Source organism: Amblyomma mixtum, chromosome 7 (genome assembly GCF_055824585.1).
Source record: "Amblyomma mixtum isolate Tamu chromosome 7, ASM5582458v1, whole genome shotgun sequence".
NCBI lineage: Eukaryota > Metazoa > Arthropoda > Arachnida > Ixodida > Ixodidae > Amblyomma > Amblyomma mixtum.
Genome location: NC_143018.1, coordinates 37,386,295 through 37,409,386, shown reverse-complemented (window position 1 = coordinate 37,409,386; position 23,092 = coordinate 37,386,295). Strand labels below are relative to the sequence as shown.

The following is a 23,092-nucleotide window of genomic DNA, read 5'->3' as shown; positions in this document are numbered from 1 at the left end:
GGACCTTCGGTAATAGGTTCATCCAGTGTGGCTCTGAACCTTGGGTAATAGGTTCATCCAGTGGCTCTGAGCCTTGGATAACAGGCTCATCCAGACGCTCGACGCTATGAACTCTTAACTTTTGATTCCTTGCTCTTCTTTTTGTAAATTTATGTAAATAAGTGTCTTAGTTTCCTGCCATTAAATCTGCTTGTTTTTGTAATCTCTAACCATCTGAAGTTCAGACAGTTCCTTCATCCCGGACGAGCCCCCTTGGTGCAACAACAACTGGACACGCTACCTCGAGCCGCAACAACTGGTGGCAGCGGTGGGATCTGCTACCTTGCCACCACAACAACCCTCAAACCCATCCGTGACATTTAAAAACACGTGCGCTTATCTCCTCTGATTGTCCGAAACAATCCACGTTAATGACCAGGCACCTAGCGGCACACAAGTGACTCATAACCACGCGCAAACTATACCTCAAAAAGACGAAGGTCATGAGCCACGTGCCTTGTCCACGACATGTCTAACACGCCAAGAATCACAGAAAAGCAATGAAAAGAAGACAATCTCATCCTACATGAACAAAAGCCATCTGAAACATGAAACAAGTGTAAATTGACAACAAACCCATAGACCCTAAAAGGGTGACATGAAACAAGTGTAAAGTGAGAACCGAACCATAGAAAGCTAAAAGGGTGACGCATGAACCCTACAGTACTAAGAGGTAGGCGAACATCTAACCATGACGGTATGCATTGCTCCCTTCTAGAAACTCGATTTCTTCATCAGACAGCGACCAGTTTGGCCTATATAACTGGCACGTCATGAATATATCGCAGGTCTGCCAAAGCTAGACATGCAATCTTAATTACTCCTGGTAAGCAGCTGCTCGGCCTTTTTTGTTTACTTCCACTACCGTGAAAGCTCGAGAAGCCGACTGTATACCTTCCGGTGAGCGCGCCTTTCGTAAAGGGTCGTGGGAGGAAGTAATGCCTTTGCAAAGTCTCTGCGTGTACACGATGCAAAGATCGCGGGCGCGGAGTTCAAGGACCGCCCGCTGCCCTTGCCCACCGTGTCTGCCGCGGCGGCCCGCTGTGATGTTCACACCCTTCCTTGACTACGGCACGTTTCATCTGCGTTCCCGCGTCCGTCGGTCGCCACCTTGACGCCGTAATTGCGTACAGTTTAGGAGCACCTTGGTACGGGATAGCTGGCTCTGTTCGCATCTGTTACTTCGACGCTGTCTCGTTCGTCACTTCCACCTTGTGTGTGTGCGCGCGTGTGTGTGTGTGTGCGTGTGTGCGTGCGTGTGTGTGTCAGCATCGTGCTTCTTCGCTCGGTACAGACTATGGAAGCGCTTGTTTCGATCTGTAATCTCGTAATCAATGTAAAGGTGATCGGTTTCTGATGAGTTAAACAACACGAATACATTTTTCTCGTGTAATAGTCTTTTGCTGTGAGGGACAGTGTTCAGCCCTGCAAAATGAACTTCGGTAGAGTACTGTAATCCGAGTGTTGTGCTTAAAGCGGTCACCTTTATATGGCTTTGTTACTCTCGAACACCCCATGCTCCGTTCCGGTCATAATAAAGGACGGACTCGCAGACAGAAATAAAACACTGGGCTAAAAATAACAATCGCCATCGAAAGAAGACAGGGACATATATCTTATTAATTAATGCGCATTATTTTCATATTCAGAGCATCATTTTCACTTGCATTGAGTGACTGTGTACGCGTATTTTAGCTTCAGCCGAAACATGATATGCGTGCAGTGTTCTGTGAGCAGGAACCACGGAATTGTCAGTTGTGGCAATTTCCGTTTGCATTCGGCGGTATGCGAATGCTAAAAACTTTATGGTGCATGTGCTAGAGTTGTTATAGGATTTTAGTTCATATTTTTTAACATTCCATAGTCGGCAAAAGGCTTCGGAAGACAAAAGGTAGGGAACAAAGGCACGGCACATCTTCTTCACTTTCGTGTATTGCATAAACATAGTGCAAAACACAAACTAGCGAGAAGACTACAAGCCACGTAGTAGCTTCGTTTACATGACCCCGACAGCAGCGGGTCGAATCAGGCGTCGTGCTGAGCAAGGTCGCCCCAACTCGACAACTGCGCATTTACATTAATTTGCTGGCTGCAAGTCGGCACTCTCGGCGCGACCGCGCGAGTATTGAAGCTCTAGCTTTCCCCTGCGGAAAATCCTTTCCCCAGATGTGAAAGTCAACCTTCCCCTTCTTTTCGGGTTGGGAGACCCTCGTCTTCCAGACCCGACTCGATAGAGTTTACACGAACTAACTGCCCGACAGACGAACTCGACCCGAATCTGTCAAATTCATGTAAACGCCACTAGTGTCTGAATCGCTATAGTTATCGAGGACCGTCTTTCTTGTTTGTATTACTAGTCATATGCATGCAGTGAAATATCGGTGGATGTTTGCGCAGTCATTAGCATAGTCGTCGTCAGCCTGGTTTGTCCATGGTGGGACAAAGAAGGCAAAGACATGGCAAGACGAAGTGCCTCCATTCGAGCACACGAGTGCGCAAAAAGAAAAAAAAAAACAAAACAAAACAGCAACGCCTCGAACCTTACACTCTCGTTGACCCTTCCTTTGATTCCCTTCCCCTCTTTTTCTGTCCGTTAGCATCTTCGATAGCATCTTCGTTAGCATCTTCGTTAACATCTTCGTTAACATCTTCGTTAGCCTTTAAGCTTTAGCTTCATACTTGAGGACTGGCAATACAACGCTAATCTTGGTCTGAGAGCGCTAGACACCGTCATATTCGTTTTTAAAACGTGAACATGTGCTAAAACGTTTTCTTGCACTTGATTAGGATGGCGTGCGTATGACGAAAAGCTCTGAAGTTCGGGCGCAATACCCTTTAAGTTACTGCGTGCCCTCTCTTTCTTTTTCTGTGATTTTTTTTCGCCGTCTACGTCCGTCATTGTCCCCTGTATTTCGCAAGCGTCGGGGAGAGCTTGAATTCCGGCGTCTGCGTGTATGTTTATTCGTGTTTACGTCTATGGCGACCATCATATCCGCCGAGTGCGCCGGCGGCGGCGGGTTGATCGACGAGATAGCTCTATGTCGACGAGCATGCCAGGCTCGTAGCCGGAGCGCCAGTGCGGCTAGGCTCGTAGTCAAAGCATCTATGCTGGCCCGACGAGCATTCCGACGAGGAGAGCAAATTCACAGTGCAGCAACTGGCCGCGACACCCGACACCAAGCGTCGCTGACTCTGTCCTCTTGTTTGTGTTTCTCCGCTAGAGCGCGCTGCGGCCTCTCGACAGCTCGTAAAAAATACGCTTGCGCTGCGAGAGAGAAGGCGCCGAGCATTGTGTGAGCTTGCCTTGTGCGTGTGTGGGAGGAAGCGGAGTGTATATGCATGTAGTATAAACGTTTATACGTAAACTTTGGAGTCTGCATGAAGCGATGCTTGGGTGCTTTGTCTGCGGCCTGCTGGCTGAGCGTTTTGCGGCTCAAGTTTTGAAGGTCGGGCTATTGTCATGCTCGCTTCATGCGTGTGAGTTATCGCGTCGATGCATGTCGAGGGTGTCAGTGTGGTGGCTCATATTTCCAGCTTGGGCACTCGCACTTCCACTGAGAATTTACAGCATGCTCGTATAAACTTCGCATTGCACGTACTGTTTGAAGCCACGGTGGGACAGTGTGCGTAATATGTTTTTAATTTAAGCTATTATTATTTATTTTCCCTCTTGTCTTTTTCAGAAACCCCCTTTTTTTTCTTTTTAGAATAGGAACTGAAAGAACGAATTTGTTTTTTGCGCCTCAGTGGTGGAACATGACGTCACGAATTCGTGCGCATCATGATTGGGCACCGTGTGTGTGCGCGTGTCCTTTCACCGAGGGCTCTTTCTTCGTGATTTTCATGCTTTTAGTTCATGTTAGCTCGTTGTTAAAACAAGCTAATTCTAAGTCTCAAATAATATTATTTTACCTCCCTTGCATTCAAACTGTGAGACGCAGGCAGGACTATTTACTCGGCCATCAGAGTATCAATAAAATCGTCGTCACCTCTACAGCGAAAACAGTGGTAAAGCACGGAAAAGTGACCACGCAGTGAACGCGGAATATTTATAAACCTGCTGGTAACAGAAGTCCATGGTAGAGAGAGGGTGCGGTAGATGGTCCTTGGCGATCACAAAATGAACAAGGGAGGGGAAAACCTCAGGTTGCTAGAGTTTTGCAGGTTCACCCAGCGCCTCCCCCCCCCCCGTCGCAGCCCCTTCAAAGCCTTTTGTTCATTACACACCCCCCGGATATAAGTTGTTCCACTATTGCAGCCTAACGAATCATGATTCACCTCCCTCCCTTCCTGACACGCATCCCCTCCCACACCACTTTCCTTCCCCACCCCCGGGGCCTTCCTCCTCGGAGCGAAGGCCCTATTTAATCCCTGCCGATGATGAACGCTTTGCCCAGACGAAGACAAGTCCCCTTGTCGAAACGTTGGCTCTAGCAACCTGAGGTTTTCCCCTCCCTTGTTCATTTTGTGATTGCTGATAACAGAGATGTGTCTGATATTAAATCGGCATATTTATCACCCGCCGCGGTGGTTGGTGTCTGGCGTTCTGCTGGTGGGCTCGAGGCCGCAGGGTAGTCGCATTTCGATCGAGACGAAATGGAGAAACGCCCGTTTGCCGCGCGATTGTCCGCACATGTTAAGTTAAAGAACTCCAGGTGGTCGGGAGTATTCTGGAGCTCTGATCCTCTGCGGCAGCTATTCATGGCACGGTTCCGGCGTCTATCGAGAGTGAGACAATTACTGCGCCCTTCGTTTCCTCTATCGTAACCACCGCAGTCCACACAACATATTTGAAATCCTTGGTATGCAGTTCATCCAAGGTTCATCTATATAAAAAAAAGATATTGAGTAATGCTACCTACTAATAAATATACTGATATTACTAAATTAGTATTACAGTTGTGGGTTTCTAAGTGGACACAGGCCACCACCCACCGCGGGTTCGAGCTTCGCGCGAGCCAAGGGCCCCGATCAGCCGTCACCACACACACACTGGGACACCGATGCAGTGCACTCAGCCTCCGCTGGGAGGAGAGCGATTCGCCGCAAAGAAATAGGCCTCCAAGTTCACAAAGGAGACGTTTATTCACGTCGTCCTTCAGCAGTACACACACACTCAATCGTCACCCCGTCCCGGGGGCGCGCGAGGAGCAAGGCTCCGCTGCGCGCACGAAGCGACCAGAGTAATGCGCGCCGCTAACACGCCGCTGCAGGAGAATGTCCCCGCGGCAGTGCTGTGATCTCTCTCTCGTGTCGACCGTTGGGCCGGTTGCGAGAGAGAGTGGGCAATCAACACAAGGTACGCCTGTCGGAGGTCGCTGGACCCCGCTGGACAGGCTCGAGCCGCTGCAGGTCAGAGGACACGTGCGGGCGAGCTCGAGTAAGCACTGGTCCGAACGGCAAAGGCCGGCACGGACAAACAGTAACGTACGCACCTTACGCTGTCTCGGAGGGATCTCCCTCTCGTGTCCCGCTCGGACGGTCGCGCGGTGCGCGGCCGGTCAAACGGGTCCCGAAAATCCCGCCAAAAGGCGCCAATGGCAAAGGCCCTTGGGGAGCCGGGGCGGAGCTGTGGCTAAATGACAGTGATTAGTCACCCAGCCGCCTCTCCACCGCCTGAGGCGGGAGCAAGGGAAAGAGGAGAAACGACGCGGTAGGCCGGCACAGCCGCGCAAAGGCGACGGCGGAAAGCCAGATTCCCACACAGTTCACCAGGAAATGATGCAGATCTGTTATTGAGTCTGTATGGAGTATGGTCCATGCATTTTTTTTATTTACCGCCATGCTCTAAATTTTGTTGATATTGTGGGTTTCTACGTGGACACAGGCCACCACCCACCGCGGGTTCGAGCTTCGCACGAGCCAAGGGCCCCGATCAGCCGTCACCACACACCACTGGGACACCGATGCGGCGCACTCAACCTCCGCTGGGAGGAGAACGATTCGCCGCAAAGAAATAGGCCTCCAAGTTCACAAAGGAGACGTTTATTCACGTCGTCCTTCAGCAGTACACACGCACTCAATCGTCACCCCGTCCCGGGGGCGCGCGAGGAGCAAGGCTCCGCTGCGCGCACGAAGCGACTCGAGTAATATGCGCCGCTAGCACGCCGCTGCAGGAGAATGTCCCCGCGGCAGTGCTGTGATCTCTCTCTCGTGTCGACCGTTGGGCCGGTTGCGAGAGAGAGTGGGCAATCAACGCAAGGTACGCCTGTCGGAGGTCGCTGGACCCCGCTGGACAGGCTCGAGCCGCTGCAGGTCAGAGGACACGTGCGGGCGAGCTCGAGTAAGCACTGGTCCGAACGGCAAAAGGCCGGCACGGACAAACAGTAACGTACGCACCTTACGCTGTCTCGGAGGGATCTCTCTCTCTGGGCCCCGCTCGGACGGTCGCGCGGAGCGCGGCCGCCCAAAGCGGGGTCCCGAATTCCCGCCAAAAGGCGCCAATGGCAAAGGCCCTTGGGGAGCCGGGGCGGAGCTGTGGCTAAATGACAGTGATTAGTCACCCAGCCGCCTCTCCACCGCCTGAGGCGGGAGCAAGGGAAAGAGGAGAAACAACGCGGGAGGCCGGCTAGCCGCGCAAAGGCGACGGCGAAAGCCAGGATTCCCACATCCCCCTCTCCTTAAATGCCCTCCTACCCATCGGCAAAGCACGCGGCCAAAATAAAGAAATCAATACACAAAAAAAATAAGCTACACTTCAGTTCCAAAATAAAGAAATCAATACACAAAAAAAACTAGATACACTTCAGTTCCAAAATAAAGAAATGAATACACAAAAAAAAAACTAGATACACAACACTTGCATACGCTTCAGTAAATCAAAAACAGCTTGCAGATTATATACACGGTTCACAAGGAGATGTGAATACAACTGTACAGCTATGTTACAGGTGGATGCCAGCCTCAAAGTTCGATGGCGCGGCCCAGTGGGCCTGTCGGCGACTCACCGCTCGCAGACTTCAAGTTGAACGGGTTGGGAGGGCCGACGACTGATGGCGGTCTTCTTTCCGTTGATGTAGGGTGCGTTGATGACGACGGGGCCGCGGCAGAGCACTGACCTCGCGCCCTTGGACACGACATCACGTTCGGCACAAGAGAGTTAGTGCACCCCCTTCACGCCGGCTCAAACGGGCGAGGACGTTCGGCGGCGTCCAGATGTGTAACCTTGTCCACAGCGAGGGTTCCTTCTCATCGTCGCGCTCACGCAGAAGCACAGCGGCACAACTCACAGGCGTCGCCTCGGCTCATGGTTCCGCGCACACACAGCCACAAACACAAACACACGTACACCAGCACGTGCGCGGACACCGGTCGGCGACAACGATCCCCTCATCAGAAGCGTCCAGAGGCGCCGCGGCGAGGGTCAAAGGGTGCACTTTCCGCCCCCCATCGCCCCAAACGCCCCGCCAACTTCCCCTCCATACGGGCCGCACAAAACTCGCACCGCGACACACGGCTCCTTAACGAGCCAACCACCCACAGTCGGGCCGGAAATGAGAAAAGGCTCGCTGTACAAACGACACCTAATCCAATCTATTCCTTCTAGAAGATAAGAGCAAGCACGAGCGGGCTGAAGTTTGCCTATGTACATCTCGGTACGTTAGAACGAAAACAGATGTACAAGCGGGGAAACGAAAGTGGCTAGAAGCTGACTCAAACAAAACAAATAAATAAATAGATAAACACACAAGGCTGGAACTGAGCATGCTGCAAAAACAAAAAAAAAATAACACTCCGTGCTTCGCCTAGGTAGGGCCTGACGAGAAAGCTCGCCAGCTAGCTGAGGCTGCGTGCCTTCGGTTGCGGAAAAGTCCGCCGTCCGGCATTAATCACACCGGTGACCGTCGCCTCAGATTGTACCGGTGCTCCGTACGCTTGCGTTCCGCAGCACCAGTTGTGCCTTTGCGCTTGCCTTTGATACCAATGGGTACCGGCGCAAGCTCGTCAGATCGTGACGCGTAGGCCTTCAGATCTGCGATGTGGGCACGGCTGGTTTTCCCCGTAAGGGAATCCTCCAGCAGGTACGCGAGTGGCGACCAGACTCTGACCACTCGGTACGGACCAAGCCACTTAGGAGCGAGCGAGGCTGAGAACCCCTTGCTCGCATCGCTAAGAACGTGGTTGCGCTTCAGGACAAGATCACCCACCTGAAAAGTCAGGCGGCGGTGCTTGCGGTCATATTGAGCCTTCTGTTGGGCTCTGGCTGCCGCCAAACTCTGCCTTGCTCTGTTGAGAGCCCGACCAAGCCGGTCCCGAAGCGTCGACGCATAAGCAGAGCAGTCTGCCCGCGTCTGCTCATCCCCGAGCTGGCTCTGCACGACGTTTGACATCGGATTCGCCAGCTCCCTCCCGAAATTGAGGAAGGCGGGAGAGAAACCAGTTGAGCGATTCTCAGCTGTTCGAATGGCGAACGCGAACTCGCTCAAATGGTCTGCCCAATCCTTTTGACACTCGGCAAAGGCCGCCAGCATTGGCTTGAGCGTTCGGTTGATTCGCTCGGTCAAATTGGACTGGGGGTGGTAGGGTGAAGTGGTGTAGTGCTCGATTCCGAGGGAACGGCACGTGTTACCGAACACCCGAGCGGTGAAATAGGACGCATTGTCCGTGATCAGTCTTTCCGGAAAGCCGAACCGACAGAACACTTCCTGGAGTTTATCCAGCACCGCTCGTGCTGACACTTTCCGAAGGGGGTACAACTCAACCCATTTGGAAAAGTGGTCAGCGACTACCATCAGGTAAATGAACCCCTGCTTGCTCCTGGGGAAAGGCCCCATCAAATCGCAGGTGGCCATCTGCCACGGACGCACACTGTCAATTGGTTTCATCATTCCAGGCGGCTTGCCGCCCCTTGACTTCACCGCTTGACAGACATGGCAGGAACGACAATAGCGGAAAATGTCACGCTTCATGCCGGGCCACGTCACCGATTGACTCAGTTTTGCAAAAACTTTGGAGCCACTCAGATGACCGGCCAGTGGTTCGTCATGAGAGAATCGCAAAAGTGCGCCTCTTAGACTTTTGGGGATAACCACCTTGAACGGGTCGATGGACTCGTCATCGGTGGCTATGTACTTCAGCACGAGCCCGTCATGGTCCAGCAAATATGAATCCCCGGGGTTCGCCGCGACACACGCTGGCTTCTGCCCCCCTGCGCCCGCTACAATACCAGTAGCGTCACGGCGCTCCGTCTCCCTGAGACCGTCGCTCACCTCGCGACAAAAGGGGTCATTTTGCTGGGCTTTCAGTAGCTCTTTACGGCTGAAAACGATTCCAGTCATCCCAGAGGGGAGCATGGTCTCGTCCCCACTCAGGTTTGCAGCCAAAATTTCCGTTCGCGTCGGCAACTCCGAGGCGCTCACGAAGAGCTTTGCCTCTCGTCCGCTTTGCGAAGCGCTGCTTGCCTGGTTAGCGGAATGGGTTAACCCGTTTGCGGGTTCCCCCTCCTTGCCGCCCGGCGGCTCGTCCGCTGTTTCGCCCCCTCCGCCTACAGGCGTCAAGGCGCCGCTGGCGAGTGGGGCACGGGATAGCGCGTCAGCTACCACGTTTGTGCTCCCCTTTCGATACTGCACGGAAAAGTCGTAATGCTGTATCAGGAGAGCCCAGCGCGCCAGCCGACCCGCAGGCTCGCGGAGCCGCATCAGCCAACTGAGCGCACTGTGGTCTGTCTGCACCACGAATTGCGTTCCATCAAGGTAGACGTCAAATTTGCGCAGTGCAAACACGATGGCGAGGCACTCCTTCTCGGTCACGGAATAATTCCTCTCCGAGGGCAGCAAGGAGCGGCTGGCAAAGGCCAGCGGTTGCAGCACGCCATCGAATTCCTGTAGGAGAACTGCTCCTAAACCCAGATCGCTCGCGTCAGTCTGGACTACGAACTGTCTGGTCAGGTCGGGTAGCCTGAGCTGCGCTGTCTCGGCAATGGCACTAGACAGGAGGCGAAAGGATCGCTCTTGCTCGGGCCCCCATCGCCACGCTGCAGTCTTTCCCAAGAGCTTGGTCAAGGGTGCCTGCACGCGGGCACAGGACGGGATGAACGACCGATAAAAATTGGCCATTCCCAGAAAGCGGCGGAGGCCGCGTACGTCCTTGGGCGCGGGAAATTCGAGTATGGCTCGAAGTTTCTCCGCATCAGGCTCAATGGAGCCCTCGCCCAGCGTGAACCCTAGTAACTGAACCCGGGTCCGCGCTATTTGGGCTTTCGCAGGATTCAAAGTCATCCCAGCAGCCCGTACCCTCTCGAGCACGTCGGCAATGTGGCCTAAGTGCTCATCGAAGGTTCGTGAATAAATCACGATATCGTCCAGGTAGCACATGGCGTGGGACCATTTCGCTTCCCCCAGGACGCGGTCCATGAGCCTCTGAAAAGTCGCAGGACCATTGCAGAGACCAAAGGGCATACGAGTGAACTCAAACAGCCCTCTGTGACACGTGAACGCGGTCTTAGACCGGTCAGTGTCAGCCATCTGGACCTGTAGGTAACCTTTGGAGGCATCTAGCGTGGAAAAGTACCGCGCGCTGCCCAGGTTTCCTACGATTGAGCTGATCGTCGGGAGCGGATAGGCATCCTTGCGAGTCAGCGCATTTAGACGGCGATAATCCACACACAAACGGTGGCTGCCATCTTTCTTAGGCACCAACACCACCGGAGACGCCCAGGCGCTGGACGAGCGGCGGATAATGTCCGCCGACAGCATCTCATCCAGCAACCCATCAATCACCTGCCTTTTCGCAAGGCTGACGGGTCTAGGGTTGCACTTCAAAGGAAGCGCGTCTCCAGTGTGGATCTTGTGGCTCACTAAAGTGGTACAGCCAGGTTGATCCGTGAAGAGCTCATCGTACTGACGCAATAGCGCTGTCAAACGAGCCTTCTGTGTGTCATCCAATGTTACCGCACTGGCGGCCAGCGGATGTGGTGCCTGGTCGTGCCGCGCCGCTCGGTCCCAATGGGGAGGCTGAACGACGGAACGCTCGACACAAGGGCGTGGCCCTGTCCGCTGAGCGTGGCACTCTCCGAACGCCTTTACTGCGCAGGCAGATACTGACGCCGGTGGGCTAATGAACGGCTTAAGCTGGGAAAATGGTCCGTCGCGATAGCCGCCATTCGCAATGTCCACCACGATTCCGGTTTTCAGGAGAAAGTCCCGGCCGAGAATCATGGGCACACTGAGCCCTGGGAGATGGATGAAACGCGTGCGTCTCGTCCGCTCTCCCCACCTGACAGTCAGCCTCGCGGCTCCAGCCGAATGGGCTACGCCTTTCGCAAAGTTGAATGCCGTACGGCAGTCCCGCAAGCGCACAGAGTGCTTTTGCAAGTGGGACAACACCTCTTCACCGAACAAGGAAGCGCTGGCTCCCGTATCCAGTAACGCCGAAAATTCGCGGCCAGCAATGGTGACCGGAACAAACGGCGCGTGCGCATTAGCAAGGCAGCTTGCTCTGTACGCAGAGGGAATTAGCAGAGATTGGGCCGGTGGTCCCTTTACGACCGACCCCCGCCGCCGTTTCCCTGCCTCGCAGGAGGCCTGGCTACGGTGCATTCTCTTGCTAAGTGGCCCCTCTCTTGGCAGCGGAAGCAGCGCACACCGCCGCGAGCTTGGTCGCGGGACAATGGCGCCTCTCCCTGCCTGGGTCCGCCCGCTGCACGACCAAAGGGTCGGCCGAGTCGGGTTTCCCCCTCCGCTGTGCGTTGGAGCGCTTGGCGCCCCTCAGCACGCGCTTCAGAAAACGGTGCAGCGCAGGCTGCCCGTCTCCCGTACGAGTAGGGATCGAGAGCTCTGTCGCTCAACTCCCATGCCTCGTTTTGCCCGCTAACAGCTGCAAAGGCAGGTTGTGCGGGTGGTCGCCGGTTGGGTAAGGGCAAGGCCCCTCTCCATGCACAACGTGGCTCAAGGGCCTCGCTTGCCGGCGGTGGCGGACGATAGGCGCGCGCGGCGAGAATGTCGCCTTGAATGCGCTTTGCCTCGGCGGCCAGCTCCTCCAAATCTCGGAATCGGCCGCCGCGCAGGTAAGCCGAAAAGGTCGGATGTGCCTGCCTGATCGTCCTTTCGACACGCTCCTCGTTCGAGGCTCTGGGCTCGGCGATTGAGAAAAGGTCTTCCATCGCACGAACATACTCTTGCAGCGACTCATCCGGAGCCTGAGTACGGAGCTCCAGCTCTCGCCGCATCCTACGCTCGTAGTCAGCGGGCAGGAATTCGCGCAGGAATGCTGCACGGAACTCCTCGAGAGTCGCTGCCCGGTGGCCGGAAAGCCGATGCCACCGAGCTGCCGTGTCAGTCAGCGCTGCGGGGATGATGTGTGCAAGCACCACCTGCTCAGTAAGACCCATAGTTCTCTGATAATGGGTGAGGGACTCAAGGAAATCCCGGGCACTGAGTAGGTCATCATACCCGCGGTATGTTGGCATGGGCAACTTGACCGCGGGGTGAGAGAACTTCGGCGTGGCCAAAAGCGTCCCAACAGCCCCTGACAGCGACTGGATCATCTGGGCAGCACTGGCTAGCAGCGCCTGCGCTCCGGCCTCAGTGGAGGCTTGGGCGGGCTGCACGAACGAGGGAGGCAAGGCTCCTAGTTCGATGAGCGGCGCGGTTTCCGCAGGGAACCGGGCCAGCGCCTCGCCGTTCCCAGAGCAGAATTGACTGCTCGCGGGGCACGGCTGCTGCTGTTCGAAACTGCCGGTTGCGGCAGCGTGACACGAACTGCTTTCGCACTGGGCGGAAAGCGTGCACAGCTGAGGCATGTGACCAGCGGGTGCACCGCAGGGTGCTTCCGATACAGCTCCGATGGGAGCCGCGTGGTCGACATTTTGGGTTGTGTCGCCGTAAACCCCAATGGGGGCCGCGGCCAACCACGGTGTCTGGCTATTCGAAGGAACAGCAGCCAGCGGATCAAACGACGCTACAACTCCGTAGGGAGCCGACATGTAGCTGCCGAGTGCCCCGCTGGGGGTAGACATGGTGCGCAAGCGTGATCGGCAAGGCGACCTGCCCGGCTAATGTGCCATCAAAGGCGTAAGCGCCAATGACTTAGCACGTTGGGCGCCAGTTGTGGGTTTCTAAGTGGACACAGGCCACCACCCACCGCGGGTTCGAGCTTCGCGCGAGCCAAGGGCCCCGATCAGCCGTCACCACACACCACTGGGACACCGATGCGGCGCACTCAACCTCCGCTGGGAGGAGAACGATTCGCCGCAAAGAAATAGGCCTCCAAGTTCACAAAGGAGACGTTTATTCACGTCGTCCTTCAGCAGTACACACGCACTCAATCGTCACCCCGTCCCGGGGGCGCGCGAGGAGCAAGGCTCCGCTGCGCGCACGAAGCGACTCGAGTAATATGCGCCGCTAGCACGCCGCTGCAGGAGAATGTCCCCGCGGCAGTGCTGTGATCTCTCTCTCGTGTCGACCGTTGGGCCGGTTGCGAGAGAGAGTGGGCAATCAACGCAAGGTACGCCTGTCGGAGGTCGCTGGACCCCGCTGGACAGGCTCGAGCCGCTGCAGGTCAGAGGACACGTGCGGGCGAGCTCGAGTAAGCACTGGTCCGAACGGCAAAAGGCCGGCACGGACAAACAGTAACGTACGCACCTTACGCTGTCTCGGAGGGATCTCTCTCTCTGGGCCCCGCTCGGACGGTCGCGCGGAGCGCGGCCGCCCAAAGCGGGGTCCCGAATTCCCGCCAAAAGGCGCCAGTGGCAAAGGCCCTTGGGGAGCCGGGGCGGAGCTGTGGCTAAATGACAGTGATTAGTCACCCAGCCGCCTCTCCACCGCCTGAGGCGGGAGCAAGGGAAAGAGGAGAAACAACGCGGGAGGCCGGCTAGCCGCGCAAAGGCGACGGCGAAAGCCAGGATTCCCACAATATAGTCAGATACAATTTAAGTCTGTAGTGAAGCTCCGCACGCATTCAGCCTCCGCGCACAGAATTCCTCCACGACGAAAAAGTAGTCCACTGCTTAAACATTTCTTGTCACCTAAACAAGAAGCTGATCACAAGAAAAAAATTATAAGCTCTAGAATTTTGATACGTGGATTGTTTGATATAGTCAAACATTAAACAGCTGATTTCGTTTACTGTTGCGATTAGCCAGCGGAGTAATACAGGACGCCGCGGACCGTGGCCCAGTGTTAGCAACTGCTGTTTTTTTTAAAGTTGTGTCCTACTATAGCACTCTGTTTATTTTGTGATGAACTGATGTCAGGGCTATGCGCACTTGTGAAACTTTGTTCAGATGTTTAGGTAAAAGCTGTATGTCAAGTATGTGGGGTTAAAATGGGGGAGATAAACACGTATTCCCCGTTTAAGCGCGGCTGACACAGTTCAAAACCGCGCTTATCCCACCCCGTGGTCGCGTACGCTACTGAGCGCACGCCGACCACGGCGGGCCGTGCTCTGCGGGAACAAAGGAACGACACACTGGCTGACACAAACAAGGCATTTATTGCTATAACAACAATAACGCCAGCTAGCAACAAAATACACTGAGGAATCGAGGAATGTCCGACTCACCAGCACGGCTACGAGCGAACGTTCGCCCGCGGTAGGGCAAAGGGAAAACTCCGATGTCGGACGGGACGAGCTGAGGGGAATACGTTTCCACACGAGGCCGCCCGCCGACGAAGAGCGAAGCTGCGAGCGAAACGTCCGGTCGCTTCCCGGTGCCGAGGGAGAACAGACTCCGTAGCTCCCCGCGAGCGCGCAGCAAAACGCCATCCGTGGCGCTGGTGTCGCTGCGACGCGAGCGCCCTCCCCTGTTAGTTGAAAGTCACCGAACCGAGAGTAGTGCTTTGCGGAGGAGCTAACCACAGGGAACTAGCGCGCTGAGGGAAAGCGAACGCAAGGGACGAAAGCGTCCCCACATCCCCCCAACCTTAAATAGACCCCCGCGCCTGCAAGTTACATGCTATGCAGGAGTCTCCTGGTCTTCATGCACTTGAGGCAGGTCTTGCAGCGGAGGTCACGCCGACAGAGTGCTCGCAGTCTTCCGCGGTATTCCGAAGGCGGCGTGAAGGTCTCCGCTGGGACGACTCGCATGGCCCGCGGACTACGTGTCCGCAGGCCCGCGAAGAGTAGGGCCGGTTGACCACTGCAGGCCAGGATTCTGCAGTAGTCGCCAGGGTAACAGCAGCCAGAGGTGGCTGCTGTCTGGTCTCGCCACGGCTGCCCCGGATGGATGCGGCGAACAGGATATAAGCCGCTCCGTCGCAGCAGGCGGCAGCGAGACGATGTGCACACGACAGCAAGCCGGAGTGGCCCCACTGGATCTGCAAAATTTCCGAAACACACTCCGCATGCCTTTAACGTAGGTCACGGGAGGGGAAACGGCGTACACAAGGGCCACGTGGCTCAATGCTCAACTCGCTAGCAAAACGTGTCGGGCGGCTGTGCAACGCAAAGTTCGAGTGAACAAAGCCCTTTCTTGAGTGAAACGAGAATGCTCGGTTCATGCGAGGTTAAAAAAAACGGGCGGCCAGCAAAGTGCGCCCCCTCTCAGCACCACGGTCCGGTGGTCATGTCACTTTTGACAAGGTGAAGGCAGCTATGAATAGCCTTAGGCCTCACTACCATAGTGAAGGTCGATGACCCCCAACAAAAGAAAGACCCGAAACGGGTTTCGTGCGCGCAGCCGCGAGGAGACATCAGCGTTGTGGGGTGGTCCTCCCCGCTCACTGCACAAAGCAGCTTCTGAGCGATCGGCGCCCACCGTATCGGACGGTGTCGGAACGCCCGGTGCCGAGCTGCAATACCAGCGAGCTCGTAGTTGCACCCGTGGCCTCAGGCCACCCGGCTCCCGGAGCCGCGACTCCCAGAGTCGAAAAAGAGACAGCGAGAAAATATATACAGAAAACTCGGACCACCCACGCGGCTTCCGTACTCACTCGCTTCGGGCTCGGCAACTCCGCGGGCGCTAGGCCTCGCGCTCCCTCGATGCGGACCAAGTGGTTATTGAAGAAACTCCAGGAAGAAAACTTGACAAAAAACATGCTGAGCATGTCGAAAAGTTCAAACATGCTGCAGCGCAATACACCTCGCACTCAAGAAAGCATGCCGCAGGTCCTAGCGATCAAAATTCACTCTAGGCCTAGCACTTGTCAAGTCCGGACAAAGAGCGTTCCTCGAACCGAACTGACAGTCGTCCAATGTTCCAAGAGCAGGCCCCACGTTGGGCGCCAAGATATGGGGTCACCCGCGAGCAGCCGGCCGGGAAGGCGCGCTTCCGTGCCAGCTATGCGCGGGCGTTCTCGTGTCCCCAACCCGTGGCGCAGAGTCACAGCCACGGCGGGTTCGGACGAAGTAGGCAACGAACAGAGTACGCTAGGAAACCGTTTATTTACCTAGCGCAAGGCAAAGCACACTGCGGAAGAATGTTCTATCCGATAATAGATGGTTCAGCAGCTTACCAAGTCGTCGTCGACTGGCGTTGGATAATCCGGGAGGGCGCGGGCAGGAGACGGGGTCGGCGGGGCAATCGGGCAGTCACCGCGGCGAGAGGAGAGACTAGACAGCCTTTGTTCCCGCGTGAGCTCTCCTTAAAGGGGTGGAGACACCAAATTTTGAAGCTATAAAAAGCCTGCTATGGAATTCCTATGTATGCAAGGGCACTCACAGCCAGGTGTTGGACGCAACAAACGTTTAAAAAATATTTTAATTCGGTTCCAAAGATTACCTAAATGCTCACTCTCACGATCTAGACCCATCACTAGCGCCATCAACGCTGACGTCACAAGGGGATAAACAAATTAAAGTTTTAGTGACGTCATACCAAAATGCAGTGACGTATGATGAGCGGGGCACAGCCGCGTGAGCGCAGTCGACGCACCAGCGAGCCGCATTTGCTGCTAACCGCCGCTCGCTCGGTTTGCGGCGCGCCGTTGCGAACAGCGTCGCAGCGTCCGATTGCAGCTCGTCGCCTGCGTCCGGCCTGCTAGATGTCAACGGCGAGCCGCTCGCGACAAACGCAACGACGTGAAGCGGCAGCCAATGCGAGCCCGGAGAGCGGCAGCGTCATGATGAAATAGGGCGCACTCCTTGGAGCCGGGCGGCCTGCGCCATGCAGTCTTCGTGCCGACCACCGGCATCCGAAGAACGCGACAGTATTGTTTGTTCACGTTCATAGCAAACCCTGGGATATATGAATATCAAAAATGCATCGTTTCTGACGATCGTTGGCAAATACCGAGTTCCTGATAGAAGTGATGACTGCGATGCAAGCAAATTTCATCCCATAGCCGGTTTTGTGCTGCTGCTACCTGGTGCGGTGCGCCTGCCGTCTGTTAGCTCTGTTGCTGAAGGCGTCGTTGAAATCGAACATAGCTTTTGTTGTGGGACGAGTTCACAGCAAAGGGGTGCCGAGCGGAGCACGTTTCTGAGCGCTGGCCAGTCCCGAAGCGCCCTCAGCTGCGGAGTCGGATGTGAAACCAGCTTAGGCCTAGCGACGACTACGGAAGTCTGGGACCAGCGCGCAGGTCGTCGCCCGGCGTTGCCGCAGGCAGTGTCGTTGCCGAAAGATCCACTTTTAGTACAGTCATGCTGTCATATCTCGAATCTAGGAAGCATCCTTACTGGTAGCATGGCTGTTTTGTGCGGACGTGAAGTACGCCGTGCCTGCCAGCCGGTCGGCCAGCCTGGATACCGTCTGCCGACGTCATAAAAGCGAGCTAAGTAGTGTTCTTGAAGTAAATAATAAACCATGGTACAAGAAATGTGAATAAAGTGTCATTTTTGAGGATCGCTGACCAATACTGAGCTGCTGGTAGAGGTAACAACAGTGATATGAGCAATTTTCTTGCCAGAACCGCCTCGCAGCTGCCGCTGGCCCGACGTTGGGGTCCGGCTCGCCTGGCGCCCGCTAGCTCCGCTGCCGAAGGCGTCGAGGAGATTGACCATACTATTATTTTATTGTGAGATGATGCTGTTGACACTAAAGCTATTTGTGAAAAGTATTCCTTTTATTATAGCGCAGGCGACTTCCGAAGCGCCGGCCGCTTGCGAAACAGTCTATAGGCCTAGCGACGACCACGGCAGCCAGGCAGCAGCAGAGCTCGTCGCCCGGAGCGCCCGCGAGCGGTGCCGTTGCCGAAAGCTCCCAACATAAGCAGGCATGCTTTGTCGCTGCTCGAGTATAGCTGGCAGTTCTGATAACAAGGCGATTTTGTCTTTTCTTGTGATATTTGTACACCATCCCAAGCAGCGCTCAGGTACTGCTGCACGGCGGCGAAGTGCGACACCGGTTGTGGGCGCAGCTTGGGTAGAGTGGCGCAGCGATGCTTACTGGCATTTTGCAAAGTGCTTCGCATCCTCACGCGAACCCGCGAAGGCGATATTAGTGTGCGATAAAAAAAAAGTCGATGTCCTCACTCATTGGATTCAGATCCGTCAGAATCCGAGCTGCTGGTACTAGACATGCTGTTGTTTTTTTCATGCGCTGGTCAGCACGTGTGTGAGAAAGCAGACGATGCAGCAGTAGGTGCGTCACAACTTTTGTGGACCCACGTGACCAAGCGAAGTAGTTGATCTTCCCCCTCTGTGACGTCACTGTCCAACTCGGCGTTCCGAAACCGAAACCGAAAATCGTTCACCTAAAAATGCGATAATAAATTATTCACTGTGAATATATGAATCTCTGAGTGTGTATCATGCTTCCTGGAACCATAAGAAACGTTTGAAACTAAGAACACACGAACCACAAATTTGGTGTCTCCACCCCTTTAAACCCCTACGACATTGCACCCCCTTGAGCAACCGGTTGCAACCAAGAGGGGTCGTTCACCCCGTTCCTAAGACGCCAGAGCGTAGGCGTGACGTCACGTCCGAGCTGGGGGGTGAGGAGAGTGGCCGCGTGGCCCCCTCTCCCCACGCCCGGCGGCGGCGCTTCGTCGCGTGACTCAGCGCGGGGCGGCGAGGGATATCTGTATATCCCACAAGTATCATTCATCACGTTCTGTAAATGTATTACTTTTCATTTCTGTTTGAAGTAATAATGGCGGTAAAGTTGTAAGTAACCTTCACAGCATGAAAGTACATGTTCTCTGAAAGGAGTGTTCTCTGAAGAATTGACAGATAAGGGATCCATTCAGTAAATAAACTAAATAAACTAGCATTTGTTAAAATCCGGGATGAAACCAAGGATTTCTAGCAATATAAATAAGAGTTCTCCCAGTCAAAAAAAAACCATTGGAACCAATTGGATTTCCAATGGGTTTCAATTGGTTCCAATTGGACGAGTTCAGTTTCCAATTGGTTCCAATTGGAATGGTGTTCCAATTGGATGGTCCAAATGGACTATCCAGTTGGACCATTTGGGTTTGTAATTGGTTCCAATTGGAATGGTGTTCCAACGAGTTCAGTTTCCAATTGGTTCCAATTGGAATGGTGTTCCAATTGGATGGTCCAAATGGACTATCCAATTGGACCATTTGGGTTTCCAATTGGTGAGCCCAATTGGTCTTACCCATTGCATCCAATTGGTCTGCCGAATTGCACCCAATTTATCCAATGAATGTTTGCATGTTTGACGGAAAAGGTAGAACTAATATAGTACTTACAATAAGAGCTATCAGCAGCTTAGCCTAATAAACTGTACTCATCACCTGCACCACCACTGGAGCTTAAATTAAATTAAATATCTGCGCTCAGAGGGCAAGCGCCACCGGCCCCAGCCTAATAAATTGGGTATATAAGTTGGAGCAGAAGTGTGTTCTCTGGATGTACCTATTGAGCTAATGTATGCTACTAGTGCCTGAATGTGCAGTGTTGCTCGTGTGTGATGCATGTGTGTCTGTTGGCTTTGATTTCCATAGAAGCATGTTAATTTCAATTCCATAGAAAAATGTTGATTGACACTAGGCAGAGTGTCTCCCCGCAGTCCTCATAAATCAGTTTTCCTTTTGCACATTACAATGTGTTAAGTTGTAGAAATATTCATCCAAGATCCTAGAGCATATTAAGCATGAAATGCTTTTAGCCCCCGTTGTCGGCAGTGTGGTGACGTCACGCCGAGACCCGTCATCCGGGCACTGAATTCGGGCTCTGAAACGAGAACATCCGGGCACCGTACGAGACTCAACGCGATTTAACGAGACTCTCTAAGCCCTCCTACGCGACCGGCATGCAAGCGCCGGTTGGTCTCCAAAGGAGTCACAAAAAATAACTGCTGCCAGCGCCTTCTCAATGTTTATCAAGATATCAGTCGATGTGCGTTTGATAATGCACGGACTTATAATTTCCGATTTCTAATAACGCGTGCAAAAAGCACATAAATGCCACGATACACTTCGTTGTCCTACGTGATCTCTTAGGGGCTTCGCGCATCGAAGCAAAGCCGCGCAGGCGCACAGGGGCCCGGGGGAGAAGCGCTGCGTTCAAAGGGCAAGGCATCGCGCCGAACGGGTGGTGGCGTTCCTCCCTTCCATTACAGTGTGGTTCGGGTGTCCACCGAGATGGCAGAGAATTACTGCGCCATTTCCTTTCCTCAAAAAACCTTGCGTTCAAATGGCAAGGCATCGCGCTGAACGGGTGGTGGCGTTCCTCCCTTCCTGTACGGTGCGTTTCGGGTGTCCACCGAGATGACATTAGGCCCGTAAACATTTCATGCTTACTCTACTCTCGGTTACGGGAGAGGTAAAGATTTTTTATTCAAACATTTAGCTACCTTTCTCAATGAACGTAACATATTTTGTGAATATTTTCTGGGTCAGATAACTGCCTGGCCTAATGGGTCCAGTTGGCTGGTCCAGTTGGATCCAATTGGTCGGGGGCTAAAAGCACAACTGGAACCAATTGGTTCCAGTCGGGAAATCCAATTGGAAGCAATGGGAATGTCCATTTAGTTCCAACTGGAATGTCCAATTGGTTCCAATGGTTTTTTTTTGACTGGGCTAGCCATGCTCATGGGGTCAATTTGTAGAGTAACACGGAAAGTGAAAGTCTTTTGGCAGATGCTTACCGTTATGTGGAAACGCCTGGTGGGATTTTAGTGTGTGTGAGGAGTTTGACAACTGATAATCACATGTGTTGTTCTTTTCTTTTTCTATGCAGACTACAAAAAAGGCCTGTTTCCATCTGTATTTAATTTGGCCAGCAATGCCGAAATCACAGTGAACGCTACATGTGGTGAGACGGGACCTGACAACTACTGCAAGCTTGTTGAGCACACATACAATAGGTGCGTTGGGTCACTTTCTGTTCTTCATGTGTAGTTTAATGCCTTGTAACATGTTTAATTTGTTGATGTTTCAGATATTGCCACATTGAGCCTGCTTACGTTTTCAGTTAAAAGAGTTGCACAGCGGTGGGCATAAGAGAACATAGCTGAATTTCTAAGTGTAAAAAAATAGAAAGATGACAAAAATTGATGAGACTTGCGGTGCTGTCATTTAGGATTATGGATTAAAAATCTGCTTTGTTTGCTTGCCGCAGTTGTGCTAATGGTTTGGTAAATCATTACATGCTTATCAGATTTTTAGTCCTTCGAATTTTCAGTACTATTGTCAGATTTCCTCTTTGCAAACACATGTGGTTTTGTGTATTGTTTTTTTATTTTGTGTGAACATCGTATAGTCAATACGCATGCAAAATTTCTACAATCTCATCTTCAACATTGTTTACACTGGATTCAGAATCATTAAATGCAGGTGCTGGATGTTACAACTACTGGCTGTTTGTATTGAGTAAAGCTGAAATTAAGTTCTTTGCTAATTGTGAGTATTTATAGTAATGTGCACCTGCATAACTGAATGCATAACAGTAATTATTGCTTGAATTTGAGCTCCTGTGTTAAGACCAGACTTTCATGCTTCATGCTATAGTATGATACAACTCAAGAACAAAGTGGCAAGTGCCCCTCAAAGGAGGCCCTGTAACGAATGGCACTGACTTATTGTCATGATGTCGCAGTCGACAGCTTTTCGGTTGCTGATGTGCACCTCTCAGCAGCCATGGCAGGGGTGCAAGGCACTTGACCACAATGTCACAGCACAATGGGTCAGCGATTGGTCAGACGGCCTTCTTTGAGGGACAGAAAAACTTTTATGGACAGAAAAACTGTCCGTTAATTCGAGTCATTCTTATTAACGGAGGTCTTATTAAAAGGGCATGGCTGTATTCTCATGCCAGCTCTGTGTTTTGAGCTTGGATGTGCTTCCGGCATTGCACAGTTCCAACAAAAGATATTGACAGTGCTTTCTCTTCTTGTGCGACTTAAATGACACCTGTTTCCAATTATGACTTCGGCCACCATGTTGGCTTTTTATATACATAGCACTGCTTTTCTTATATGGGGGTGAAAAACTTGAAAGCCGACTAAACTGCAAGTTGGGGGTAGTGATGCACATTAATTCATCGACTGTCTCATTTGCATTGTCATTCGTCCCTTGCCCTGTGTTATCCTGAGCCCTGAAAACGAAACACCCATGCTCATTGCACCAGGGAACCACAGTGTGGAGAGTGCGACGCCACCAGCCGCTATGCTGACAGGAGGCATCCCATTCAGTACGCCATCGACGGTAGCAACCGCTGGTGGCAGAGCCCTTCCTTGCAGCATGGGCGCAAGTACCAGTGGGTCACCATCACGCTCGACCTTAAGCAGGTTTGCGCAGTCTCATGGCTCTAGATTAACGAATGCTATATTCCGCTACAGCTTTTTTTGGCATTGGAATGGAAGCTACGGAGCCGAAACACATTCTCTCCTACTACACAGCGGAATAAAGTGTCCGCTTACAGTAATTACTTTTCCCTTAAATCATAGTAGATTGTGAATATTTGTTATTTAAGGCATATTTATAACACAACTGCCATCTTTAAACGATAAAAAGTCTATGAAAAGTAGTTTTTTTGATTACAACAGATTTTCTAGACCCATCTAGTTACAAGAAGTTGCAATAGAAGGCGCCAGCTGCTCCAGTAACGGAATTAAGTTACCGCGGGGAGCTCAACATGCCAAGTGGCAAGGTGCATTGTTGTGCGGCCGAACTATTTGGCGAAATCACACAGTTATGGATGCTCCACCCTTATAGCCTTTCTTTCATTGCCAAGAAAAGTTGTCGCCATGTATAGACTACACATG

At 53.1% G+C, this 23,092-nt stretch overlaps 1 protein-coding gene across 2 annotated transcripts in view; it reads left to right on the top strand.

Moving 5' to 3' along the window:
- Window positions 1–23,092, top strand: part of wb (wing blister) — a 148,764-nt gene that overhangs the window by 38,414 nt on the left and 87,258 nt on the right. For both annotated transcript variants that reach the window (XM_089552264.1, XM_089552263.1), the window contains exons 2-3: window positions 21,067–21,193; window positions 22,456–22,615. In XM_089552264.1, the coding sequence (XP_089408390.1) occupies window positions 21,067–21,193; window positions 22,456–22,615 (287 nt within the window). The remainder of the gene's footprint in view (window positions 1–21,066; window positions 21,194–22,455; window positions 22,616–23,092) is intronic.